Consider the following 13,424-nt stretch of genomic DNA (forward strand, 5'->3'; position numbering starts at 1 on the left):
ACCTTTATCCAGACTTTTCTTGAATCTACAAAAGCTGTCTTCATCTTTAGCCACCAACATGTCTAATGACCTTCAGGAGTTAAAACTATCTTACAGGCATATTATTTCAATATCAACACTTCTATAATTTTTCCCTTGCCCATAAGGCAACCAGCATCGTGTTCCTGACATAAATTAAGTTTTGTTACTGTCTCCACAACAAATAATGACAATCACCTCATGGTCTCAGCTGGCTCTTGAAAGCCCATTCCCATCAGCTTTTTATCTATAATCTTCATCAGGGTGTTGTCCCCTGGCATAGTTTCAAACACTTGTCATAATGAAAAACAAGCCATACAATGAATGCGGTTTTCTGGTGAGTGGTATTAGAGGGACTCACATTTTCTGGGTCAGACTGCCGTAACTCCTCACAGCTCATCTCGCCTCTCAATGATCTGCTGATGCTGTTGGCCACTCAGTCAATCAGCGCCACTCTCATACCCATCTCACATAAAACACCTCCATCAGGAGATGCCCAGTGTTTGTGGCGTGACCCCCCTGCCTTAGGTTGACATCTGGCCAAAGGTTCTTACCCGTCCTTGAGTAGTCACTTCGTGCACACTGGTAACCGCTCTTTCCCATCACAAAATCAGTTTTCTTCAACAGAATCAGTTGTTTTCTGGAGCTTAGGAAAGGCACATTCAAGAGTCACCAGAGCACTCTGGACTGCCTAATAGTGTTAACTACAACGATTCCAATTTACATAAATACTTAAACTGATCCAGAAAGTAATTCAAATCAACACCATAAATGACTAAAGTAATTACACAGGGAGACCGGTTAATAACAACAGTATTTAATCACAAAAATCTGTTAAATCTGTCCGAATCAGCAAAATCTCAGTGAACTTTAATCACATCCGTCTATTCAGTGTACTGTTACATCTGTAGCAAGAGCCATCGGCCCTGTTTCATGGTCGAGGCTAAGATCAGACAAAGAAGTTACTGGACCTAAAATAAACTAGTCAAAAACGTCTATCATTTAAGACTTCTTTAAAGTCATTCAGTTTTACTTTTAAAACATTTGCCCTCATCTCTATGTCTATGGTTTTCAACTGAAACACTGTGCTTTACTAGCTCATTATCACTTATGACACAGGCTCAGATAACAGCTTTTAGCTGACTTTGAATGAGAGAGACTCTGAGGCATTCAGGACTGGTACACTGCATTCTCATAATCTTCTAAAATCAAACTTTATCTACCATCTTTTAACTCTACTCCAGCGTAAGGCATCTTTGCCAGAATTTACATGTATTTTCAAACAACCATATTTTACATTTGTCATTTGCCCACATCAGGGAATTTAGACATTACAAATTTCCACTCAGATCGTGTCTGTCGCACTGGCCGTTTCAGCCACAGCACACACCAGATTCAGATAAGCAAACTGTTTCAGCCAATCACAAGCTTATCTTTTGAAAACAAAACATCAGCTCCTAGTTCTTTCATGGTCAACACTATCCTCCACGTTCAAAACACTAACAATCTGTTTGTTTGATCAGATGCCTTTCTACACATTTTACATTTAGCAACTGTTAATCCAGTAATACTGCTTCTGCTTATTTGACCACATTTCATCTCAATTTTAGTTGTCAATTACTTCAATGTTTTTCCTAGGAGTTTATCAATCTGCAATTAGGATTCACACTAACTTTTAGGAGGCTAGCACTCTCCGCTTGTGATGCATCTTTTGCAGTTATCATTGTAAATAATCCGTGAGATTAGTCTCTCTATATCATCTAAACCCTTTTAAAGTGTTCCATTAAAACACAATCATCCCTTTCCTTACTTTTATATATTTTGCAACTCCACAAAACATCTGTAATTTTACATCAACCTGTATTCATCAATTCACTAGCTCTTTCCTTCAAAAGGATTCCCTTAAGACTTAAATCTTTCAACCTTCTTTTAACCTTCAGTCTTCTTACGACTTCCATCTATCAACTTTCCTTTAACTTTCTTTTCTCCCTTATTTACTTGCACGTTCTTTTCACTTTCTTTAGCACTGCGTTCACATTCTTAGTTCTGTCTCAGACGAAAACTTTAATATCGTCATTTAAATACTGTTCTACTTTCAAACCCACATTAATACACGTCACTTTCACATTATCACTCAGTAAATTTAGACCAACTGTCCATTTACAATTACGGGCTAAATGGCCCTGCTGACCACAATTAAAACACTTGCCTATAGTTTGATCATTGAGCTTTCAAACGGCTCCAACTTACTGCACACCCTTGAAGCAGTGTGTCCCGATCAGGAATGTAAACAGAGCCACTGATAAGCAGTTCTCTGTATTCTTTTACAGTCCACCAGTGGCGGATCCAATCACAATAGCAAATCATAATCTTCATCATTATCATTGGCAGCACATTCATTTTCATAAACTGCACAGAAAATCATTCAACATATTCTAAGGGGTTTTCACTAAACATTTTCTTTTTTAACTTCACATTTCTTTTAAGTCAAAGCTTCAGAGCACAGCTGCTTACAGCGTTTGCTCTCTCCTGTCTCACTGTTTGTTTCAGGACTCTTCATAAAGTATAAAATGTGTACTATATTCCATCAATTTCATTAAAAAAAACTGGTTTGAAACAGTATTCCTCTATCAAATGGTTAGTCTGCAGATTCAACTTAACGTTATCATTATTTTCTCTGTCCCACTTATCTCTGCTGTTTCACAAAAAACAAAATATCATATTACTCATATCTCAATCCCTAAATTGCACAGACAGCCATTATAGCTGCTTGCTCCTTCAACTCTCGTTACGCAAATTCTCTTCATTGCACAGTACACTGGTGTGCAATATTTACTGTTAGATGTTCCCATAATGGCTGTCTTTTCTCTCACTATTGCCTGTGACTTTTCACCCAAAATCAGAAGGGGTCGAAATTAATTTCCGCTTACTCTCAATATCTTTCTCTGGAATTTTGTTCCAGTGATCAATTATTTCAGCTCCTTGAATTAATTTCCCAATAACGAGTACTCAGCTTCGGTCCGGACAATATCTTGACCTGCTCTGAGGTCTCAATTTCCGTGCCCTTTTTAAAAGCCTCCTCTTCCTCGTACCACAGCTCTAGTTTCAATTCCCAAATACAGCCATTATGGTTCACCCATAAATTTTCTTAAAATCTATTAAATTTAGCTGTCTCTTACCAGAGATATTCTGTTGCCACTCGGATTCGTTTTCTTAATTCCAGTGGTTGCTTCCTCCGGACCCCGGCGGAACGGCCCCTCGTCCCTAAAATCTGTTCGGGGTAGGGCTGTGACTCTGAGTCCAGGAGGCCAATTCACCGTCCGCTCTCGGGTCCGAAGGGCACATCCAAGGAAATCCTAACTTCTGACACCAATTGTTGTGGCAAAAATTCTCATTAAACAATCATCACTGCGTAAGAGACACTCTGAAATCAAATGATCATTAAAAAGTATTTTATTCTTGCAAGAAGGCCCAGTTGCCACACAGAAGTCACAAGTACAGTCTGTGGAACAAGTGCGATGACGAGAGGGAGGGCAGAGGAGTCTTTATACTGCTTTCAAGGTCTTCTGCTTACAGGCCCTTATCTAAACAAGGAGAGGCTTCCCTGCTAGTTTTCTGATACTGCTAAGTTTTGTTCTTACAAACTCACAAGTTCTAAATTGGGCGACCTCTGGCCCTAGAAGTCAGAGGTCCCTTCTCATTCTGCCGCCTCCTGACGTCCCACCTGTTACCCAGCATTAAGAGAAACACATACACGTCAGTTTTACCATGTAGACCACGTATAGAAGGTCATTTCAATGTTTTACTGAAAGTCAATGAAAATCAATACTGCAAATCAATGAAAATCAGAATTTCCCATAACACAAGATTTTAAAGTACAACATAATTCGAGAATTTATTCTGATTCAAGGGGTATCAGACTGCCAAATCCTGACTGATGAGAGAAGGAGCTGGGGATGGATGAGGGTAATTAGCTCCTGAGAAACGCAATAGCTGCTGATAATACTTAAGGAGCTTATATATGTATACAGTGATAGTTATATATATATGTATATGAGAGTCAGCTGATGCGAGCTTGACTAACGTGACCTGCCAGAACTGACGCTATTCTTGATTTCCTTCAAGATGGAACTGGGTTTGTCTTGGTTAACACTATCTAACTTTGTAGAACCCAAGGTAATAAATTTAATAAATGCTGACAAAAACTTAACAGCTACACATAAAATAAGATGTAAAATATTGAAATGATGAGTAGTCAATACAATATATAATATAGGGTATAATTTTACTCTAAAATTCAACATACATGACACAAAATGGCAAATACAAATCCATGTTTGTTTTCCAAGATTCCACTTGTTTCTGTGAATGGCAGGGATCCATTTGCTTCCATTTTTCTGTAGCTTTCGGTTTTCTGTAAAAAGATAGCTAATTTTTCTTGTTCCATCTATTTGTACTGTCTATCACACAACATATCTTTTCTCATTTTAAATGTATGTTTTTTCAAGCAGAACACTAACTCTGCCACTCAGTGGCTGTAACCACAGTGACTTCCGTCTAATGTGACCTCATGAGCATATCTTCTATTCCGAGCTATATATATAGATTTCCCACCACAATCAGCAAAAAAAGAAAAGAAAAGTGTTTTCTTTGAAAAAAACAAAACAGATTTAATATATTTTGGGTCAGGTTTTAGAATTGTTCTTGCCACAAATTACTTTATCCATACTAGAACCATTAATTCATGGTTAACTTAAGAAGACTGCCGGCTGCAGTCGCATCATCCAAGTGGATGCTGCACACTGGTGGTGGTTGAGGAGAGATCCCCTGATATGATTGTAAAGCGCTTTGAGTGTACAGTAGTACATATGAAAGCGCTATATAAATGCCTCATTCTATCCTTCATTCTAAGACTAAAATATTTTTGTCAGTGGAGCAGCCTACGCTTTCCAGCATACCCCCTAAAACCTCTCTCACCCCTCTAACATTCACCTCCTCTGATAGATGAGCCCACCAGTCACAGTGTAGACCTGTGTGCTCGCCATGTGCCAGCGTCCTCCGTGGTGTCCAGCATCTTGTGCCAGGCATCTGCCCACACCACCCCTGTCCGTCAAATCCTCACCTCCCCCCTTACCAGCCTTTTCTACACAGACTGCAGTGAGTTGTCCACCACCCCAAATCCAGCTCCATTCACAGTGACCTCTATTGTTCCTCTATCTGAGCACTTCATCTTAGTAGGTTTTCTAGCACTTGTGCATGTTTATAGTCTGTTGGTGTCACCATATTGATCCGTTTCTTCTATCTGCCAGGTGCCTGTCCAGTTTATCTAACTGTCACACTGTCTCAATTATTCCTGCCTCCCTCTCTGTTGACACTGATAATCATCAGTCTATCCAATAGCAACTTTATATGTCATTTATATCTGTCATGTAAACATCTCTATCTTTCATCATGAATCTTATTTGTATTTTTCTTTCCTCAGCATCGATCACACCACCTATAACCCTGTTGCCTCGGTTTCAATATAGTACATATTTAACCTCCTTTAAATGTGTCTCTTTATCTGTCTACTGTCAATGCCACTCAGTGTCTCAGTGGCATGTGTCACTCAGTGGCATGTGTCAATGGATAAGACACATGCCTTTGGTGTGAGAGACCCGGGTTCGAATCCACTGTGAGACACCAATGTGTCCCTGAGCAAGACACTTAACCCCTAGTTGCTCCAGAGGCGTGCGACCTCTGACATATATGGCAATTGTAAGTCGCTTTGGATAAAAGCGTCAGCTAAATGAATAAATGTAATGTAAATGTGTCTCTAACATCTATAATTTTTTTCCTCTATTTTACATCTGTCATCAACAATTTTTACAGCTATTAAGATTTTATTTTATTTATTACTAATGGTTGGTAAGTTATCCACAAGTTCATTGCCTTCATACTCGTATTAGGTAATTATTTTTAGTTTATATAATTCATTAATTTATTCATTAGGGATGTAACAGTTAATCAGTAATTGGTCAAATCAATAATATCTTTATAATTTCTATGCTCTATGATAAATTTCATTATATTAAAGCTGCAGTCTGTAGTTTTTCCTCTTTTTCGCCATCTCTGTTCGAAATCTGCAATTGCAGTTATCCGCGGAATTATCTACTTGTGGGTTGTGCCTCGGCTCGGCTTGGCACGGCACAGCACGGATGAATCCAATGTTTTGAGGAGAATGTGCGGCTGTCAGTCACCGCACCGGTGTGGATACTGTCATTTGAAATCACTGATTCTACTTTTTGGAAGTATGGAAAAAAAGCATTGCAGTAAATCGCGCTGATTAAATCTAACGATCGCTTATGTCTTACCTGTCCAGCAGAAAAAAAGCTGTCTCTGCGTCCGTTTTGAACCCCTTCAAAACACGGAGTTCACACCACCTTTCAAACCAGTTGTCCACCTTCTCCAGTTGTCACTGGTGATTGTCGTTTGAACCTTTCTGGATCCGCCATCAAATTGATAAGTTTAATTATATCGAGTGCTATGAGAAAAGGCTATAAATCTCAACCTCCAACATCCTCACACGCAATATAGCCTACTACCCGAGACACCCTCTTTATGTGTACAGATGTGGCATAATGATGCAAAGACATGCTCGAATTTCCCACGGAAATCGTACTCGGTTACTAACGTAACCTCGGTTCTCTCTAGAAGAGGGAACGAGTACTGCGTAAGTATCTTACGCTAGGGGGAAAATCCCTTTTCCGCGAGATATTGAAGCCAAAAAATTATCCTTAATTTGTATTATTGTAAAACGCATTGCGGCAGCATACAGACATTGGCAAGATGGCTCGCGTGCCTATTGGCTGTTCTGCGGCAACTGCAGCAGCCTATCGAGCGAGGCCTAGCGTGACGTCAGACCCAATGAGGGTGCTTCGTGCCCGCTGCGTCACGTCCCGCCGAAACGGGCGTGGCTTAGGCCTATAAATCCGGCTCGCAGTGGGGGCAGTGCTCGCTAGCTGCATCAGAACTGGGAACCAGGGTTGGTTTTATGTAAGATTTATGTAGGACACCACTGACATGTTGTCCGAGCGGACCAGGCCGTGGTGTCCTCTTATTTGGGGACAAAAACGCGTTAGCGCGTTGTCTACTGCCAACATTTCGAGGCAGTTTATGTGCAGAAGCTTCTCCCGTTCTGACCATTGGCCGAAGAACGGTCTGCCCTCGAGCAGCGTTCCCCATCCCGAGGTGGATGCGTCCGTAGACACCACCCTCACACTCGAGGAAGTCCCCAGGCTTACACCTGATCGGTACCAGTTGTTTGCTTTCCAAGGTTTCAGAGCTGCGATGCATTTCTGATTGACCTTGAGACGAAGCAGACCGGAAGCCCACGCTCGGCGCGGTACTCGCGCTTTCAGCCAGAACTGTAGCGGGCGCATGTGAAGCAAGCCCAGCTGAAGTACTGATGATGCTGAGGCCATGAGACCTAGCATCCTCTGAAATTTCCTGAGCGGGACCGATGCGCCGCAGCGGAAGAGCTCGCTGCGCGCTGAATGTCCAGTACGCGCTGTGGTGACAGTCGCGCTATCATAGACAGCGAGTCCAGTTCTGTGCCCAGAAAAGATATTATCTGTCTGGGGGACAGAAAACTCTTCGCCCAATTGACTCTGAGACCCAGATTCTCGAGGTGATCGAGTAAAATGGTCCTATGCTCTATGAGCTCCGAGTGAGATTGAGCTAGAATCAGCCAATCGTCCAAGTAGTTTAATACTCGTGTGCCCTGAAGTCTGAGGGGTGCGAGCGCTGCGTCCTTGCACATCGTAAATGTACGGGGTGCTAGGGACAAGCCGAACGGTAGGACTGTGTACTGATATGCCTGGCCCTCGAAGGCGAATCTCAAATATCGCCTGTGACGTGACGCTATCTGTATTTGAGGATTTTTCTGGTCGTGAGCATTCTGAACTGTCGCTTCGCAAGCACTCTGTTCAGTTGCCTTAGATCTAGTATGGGTCTGAGACCCCCGTCTTTTTTCGGTACCAGGAAGTATCTGCTGTATAGCCCTCCTTCACTCTGAGCTTGAGATAAAGGCTCTATGGCCCCATTGCTCAACAGTTTCAAAATATCGGCTCGAAGTAGGTGTGCTACTTCTGTTTTTTACCGTAGTTTCGGCGCGCGTCGCATAGCGGCAAGGGCGTCAGCGAAACTGTAGCGAATAGCCTCTTTCTATAATGTCTAGCACCCACTTCGAAACCCCGGGTAGCCTTGCCCATGCATCTGCACGAATGGCTAGGGGTTGAATGCGGAGCGCGCTCTGGTCGCTCAGCGACAGAGGGGCTTCGGTGTGCTGCAACATAAGCGTCGCGCTTATGACATTCGAGGCAGGGGGCGCGCTGATAACAGCGGGCAGATTGCCCGCGCTCGACTCCTCTGCGGTGGTCAACCGAGAGGGGGAGGGCTGGGCGAGTCCCGTAGGACCTGTCATGTCTATGTGTGAATGTGGGCGCGGGATAGCGGGCACATTTACAACACTGAAAGCATTGTCCGCCAGAGCGAATGCACGTTGGTTTCGTTTTTACAGAAACCTTGAGACATGCAGAACGTAGTGTTTGTGGGCACTGGGCAGTGGGCACATTTAATGCGCAATCGATCTGGGTCGATTTCATGTGCGCGAGCCCTGTGTGACGGGCTGTGTTTGTGTGTAGGAATGAGCACTGGGCAGTGGGCATTTTGTCTACACTCATAACACCATCGGCCGTGGCCGGGACACCAGAAAATACACTCTTATGGGATTTATCTGGGTAGCCGTAAAAGCGGCGTTTGTGTGCAGGCAAGAGGGCTGTGTCGCCGACTTGTTTACTGCAGAATACACTGGAACAGTCGCATTTACTGGAACTGAACGAACGAGATGTTGCCATAGAAACAGAGAGCGTCAACATGCTGGCGTTTGTTTGCAGGCGTGCGTGTATTACAACAGGCTCGCTTACTGCAATATTGACATTTACAGTCGCCTGAACTCCAGAGGGGAATGAGAAATGTGTGAGAAATGGAGGTCGGCCCGGCCGCAGCGGGACTAAAAACACTCTTTTCTCCTTTCGCCAGTGACGCACGGGAACCATAGAAACGGTGTTTGGGTGCAGGCGAGCGGGTTGTACAACGCGCTCGTTGGCTGCAAAGTGCACATCTGCAGTCGCCTTTCAGGGAACTGACAGAGCGAAGCATTGGCGGCATAAAATATCTGCCGTTAGACCGGGATTCGAACACCGGTCTCTCGTGCGAAAAACCTAAGATTCCGCCACTGAGCCACAGGGGGGAACACAAAGGCTTTCAGATGCACGAGCATATAAGAGAGCGTCACATGTTTTCTTCGGCGTTTGCTTGCAGGCGTGCGTGTATTAAACAGGCTCGTTTGCTGCAATATAGATATTTCCAGTCGCCTGATCAGGGAACTGAGAAATGTGTGAGAAATTGAGGTCAGTCCAGCCTAGGCGGGACTAAAAACACTCTTCTCTCCTTTCGCCGGTGACGCGTGAATGGGGCGCAGGGGCAGGGTAGCTTTCTTGTAACGTAAAGAAAAAACTAACCCCGACCGTTCGCTTCCAGTCTCCCTTGTGAACGGCGCAGTTTGCGCGGCTCGAACAGAGGGAGAGAGAAAGCTAGCCCCGTGACTTTGATTTGATTTGATTTATTTGACAATAATTAAAAAAAACAAGTACAATCAAGCCCAAAAGACCATTTCATACACATCTTTAAAAAAGAAACTGTTGAGGATAAAATACACAAAAAGCCACAGACATCCCCTGTGAACGGCGCGGTTTGCGCGGCTCGAACAGAGGGAGAGCAGGTATCATCCCCCAAGCAGGCAAGGCAAGCGGGCGAACCGGCGAGCTTTGCGGGTTGGGGGGGGTGGAGGAGCAGTCTCGGAGAAGGATGCCAGGTGAGTCCTCAGAGTCACCATAGGCAGTAACTGGCTCGCAGTGAGGGCAGTCGCCGTCAGCGAGCGCGAGAGTCTTGAAAAAGACGCCCGGCTTTTTTAGTGCAATGAGAGTGTGTGGCGGGGCGGCGAGCACACACACATACACAAAACACAGAGCAGAGAAGGATATAACGCCGGATAGCGCAGCAGGAAGGCGACTGAAGGCGGCGCGGCCAGCGGCTTCAGAGTGTCGACTCGTCCCGCTGAAAAGCTTCTTCAGACGGCGCGGCTTCTCTCCGGATCCAGCGATGCGAGAGCTTCGCTGAAGAGATGAAAAATCAGATATCTGCCTGCGAGCCGGATTTATAGGCCTAAGCCACGCCCGTTTCGGCGGGACGTGACGCAGCGGGCGCGAAGCACCCTCATTGGGTCTGACGTCACGCTAGGCCTCGCTCGATAGGCTGCTGCAGTTGCCGCAGAACAGCCAATAGGCACACGAGCCGTCTTGCCTATGTCTGTATGCTGCCGCAATGCGTTTTACAATAATACAAATTAAGGATAATTTTTTGGCTTCAATATCTCGCGGAAAAGGGATTTTCCCCCTAGCGTAAGATACTTACGCAGTACGAGAGACCTCTCGTAAGAGAACCACCAGTACCACTGGAATTAAAAACATTATTACAAGCTTACCGTTTTGAATCGAGCTAAGGCAAGCAGATAGTTTTTAACACTGGCTGGTTATGTACTTGCTCAAAAATGTATTTTGGATCAGTTTTAACCCAAAAAAGTTACGGACTGCAGCTTTAAGTAATGGCAAAATAAATTTCAGTTAAAGAAAAAAATGTCACTGTTATATTCTTATGTAAGCGTTTCCATTTTTCAAAATGAACACCATAATAACAAGTGGGTTATTAAATGTTGCTGTCAATGTTAAACTTCAAATAAAACCTCATAATGTGAAGGGAGTGCAGTCATTTGGCTTTCAAAATAGTCATTAAACATTATAATAAAAACAGTTTCTGATGCTTTTAAACTGTTTTACTAAACGTTTAACAATATACATATACATATATAAACCATTTTGCACATAATGTCTAGCATATATTACATAGACAAAGAAAGCGTTGGGCAGGTTGTAGAATTATGATATTTGTGTGATTTATCAAACTAGTTCAGCCCTAGTATTCATCTTTTCACTTACTCATCCATCGTAACCTACTCTTTCTCTTTTTTTGTGCATTATCTTCTCTTTTGTTTTTTATTGCACTGTCTTTTTTAAAGGCAATCTCAAAAACAGCCGTCGGTCCTCCTATATGCTGGCCATTACCATGGAGCGCTCTAAGTCATGTGACGAGGGTCTGAACACCTTCAAGGAGGAGAGTCGTGTTTTCTTGTGAGTGTGAGACACTCTGTGTTCCTCTGGAACAACCACTGTACATTGCACATAATATGCTGTTTGATGTCTCATCTCTTTACAAGCACACTCAAAAACAAAATATGTAAATATGACTTTCATATTTCAGTGCTCAGTGTTTATTTTCGCGCAGTATCTGTTTGTGGCACAATCCCAATTTCTTCTGGAACTGATGTTACATTATTTGAAATGCAAATTACTGCATGAAGTTTTGTAGTGTTTTAATTTTGATTAAACTGAGATTAATTTGGGTGTACCAATTACTACATGAAGTATTGTCTGTTCTTTGTCATTTTTTCTTTCTTTTTTTTCTTTTTTTACAGGAGACTACCAAAACGTGTCAAAAGCTTTTTCACAGATGGCGTAAGTTCTCTCTATCCAACCTCAATTACAGTAATTCTTCATCCATTAAAGGAGTAGTTTACTTTAAAATTAAAATTAGCCCATGATTTACTCACCCTCAAGCCATCCTAGGTGTATATGACTTTCTTCTTTCAGACTAATACAATCTGAGTTATATTAATAAACAGCCTGACACTTCCAAGCTTTGAAATGGCAGTGGATTGCAACCATTGCAACCATCAGATTGAAGAAAAAAGTGCATCCATCAATTATACAAGAACTCCACATGGCTCCGGGGGGTTAATATAGGCCTTCTGATGCAAAGCGATGAGTTTGTGTAAGAAAAATATTCATATTTAACTCGTTACAATGTAAAATTGTAGCTTGCGGCTAAACGGCCAAACTCAGTCTATTTGCGTATATAAAGCACAACTTACGTAACTTATGACGTCGGAAGTAGCACGTCGCATTACTCGAATAAGTTGCGCTGTAGACTTGCGTGCAATCCGTATGTTCGTTTGTTTTTTAAATATGAAAAAATTTTTTACACAAAATCATTGCTTTGCTTCAGAAGGCCTTTAGCCGTGAGAGCCGTGTGGAGTTCTTATATAATGGATGGATGCACTTTTTTGAGCTTCAGTCTGATGGTTGCAATGGTTGCAATCCACTGCCATTACAAAGCTTGGAAGCATCAGGGTGTTTATTAATATAACTCAGATTTTATTCATCTGAAAGAACATCTATACATCTAGGATGGCATGAGGGTGAGTAAATCATGGCCTACTTCTTTAAGAGTCTTTTCAAAAATGTCTTGTTTTTTTTCCAGTCTCTAGAGAGCCTTCGAGCAGCAGAGGAAGCTCACTCTAAACGTCACTCCACCTCTGAACTGGGGAACATCACTGTCACTGATATCAGGAAAGAAGGCTGGCTGCATTATAAACAGATTCTCACTGAGAAGGGAAAGGTCTGACAGTAGTTCATGCATCTGTCTAATTACTCATGTAATTATATTTTAGACATTGCCAAGTACTTCTGTGGGCTAGCCTGAGACCTCTGTTACTGTATTGTATCTAGAAAGTGGGCAGTGGCATGCGGCCATGGAAACGAGTATTCTGTGTGTTGCGCTCCCATTCGCTTTTCCTCTACAAGGATAAGCGGGAGGCGGTGCTTCACGCAGCCGGGGCAGGAGGTCACGGCAACGGGCAAGGGGAAGATGAGCAGCCAATCAGCATTCGAGGCTGCTTGATTGACATAGCATACAGTGAGACAAAGCGTAAACACACCTTGCGACTGACTACTCAGGACTTCTGCGAGTACCTGCTGCAGGCGGAGGACAGGGATGACATGCTAAGTTGGATCAGAGTCATCAGAGAGAACAGCAAGACAGACAATGGGGTTTGTTGAGGGGAAGGAGGGGGGAGGGGTCGGAGGGGTCGGTAGTAATAACGTAATAACATTTGATTTGGCCTGCCATGCCATATCACAAGAGGAGAAAACATGCCATCGAAGCTTATCTTTATTTCCAGTTTATGTTTGTTTTAACATTGTTTTGTTTTATTATTGTATTGAAATGTAAAAAAAAAATAATAATAATAAGTGAACGTAACCATTTTTTGTACATTAAATATTTGTAAGCATTTAATATTTTTTTTTTACATTGAATATATATATACTGTGGGTAAAATAAGTATTGAACACGTCACCATTTTTCTCAGTAAGTATATCTCTAAAAGTGCTATTGACATGAAATGTTCA

The 13,424-nt window shown here is 42.8% G+C and overlaps 1 protein-coding gene across 3 annotated transcripts in view; it reads left to right on the top strand.

The window, feature by feature from the left end:
• The window catches only part of arhgap23b (Rho GTPase activating protein 23b), a 573,311-nt gene that overhangs the window by 521,504 nt on the left and 38,383 nt on the right, over positions 1–13,424 (top strand). For all 3 annotated transcript variants that reach the window (XM_084435165.1, XM_084435167.1, XM_084435166.1), the window contains exons 8-11: positions 11,195–11,306; positions 11,651–11,690; positions 12,496–12,633; positions 12,744–13,064. In XM_084435165.1, coding sequence (XP_084291291.1) covers positions 11,195–11,306; positions 11,651–11,690; positions 12,496–12,633; positions 12,744–13,064 — 611 coding nt within the window. The remainder of the gene's footprint in view (positions 1–11,194; positions 11,307–11,650; positions 11,691–12,495; positions 12,634–12,743; positions 13,065–13,424) is intronic.

Source organism: Rutilus rutilus (genome assembly GCF_951802725.1).
Source record: "Rutilus rutilus genome assembly, chromosome: 16".
Lineage (NCBI taxonomy): Eukaryota > Metazoa > Chordata > Actinopteri > Cypriniformes > Leuciscidae > Rutilus > Rutilus rutilus.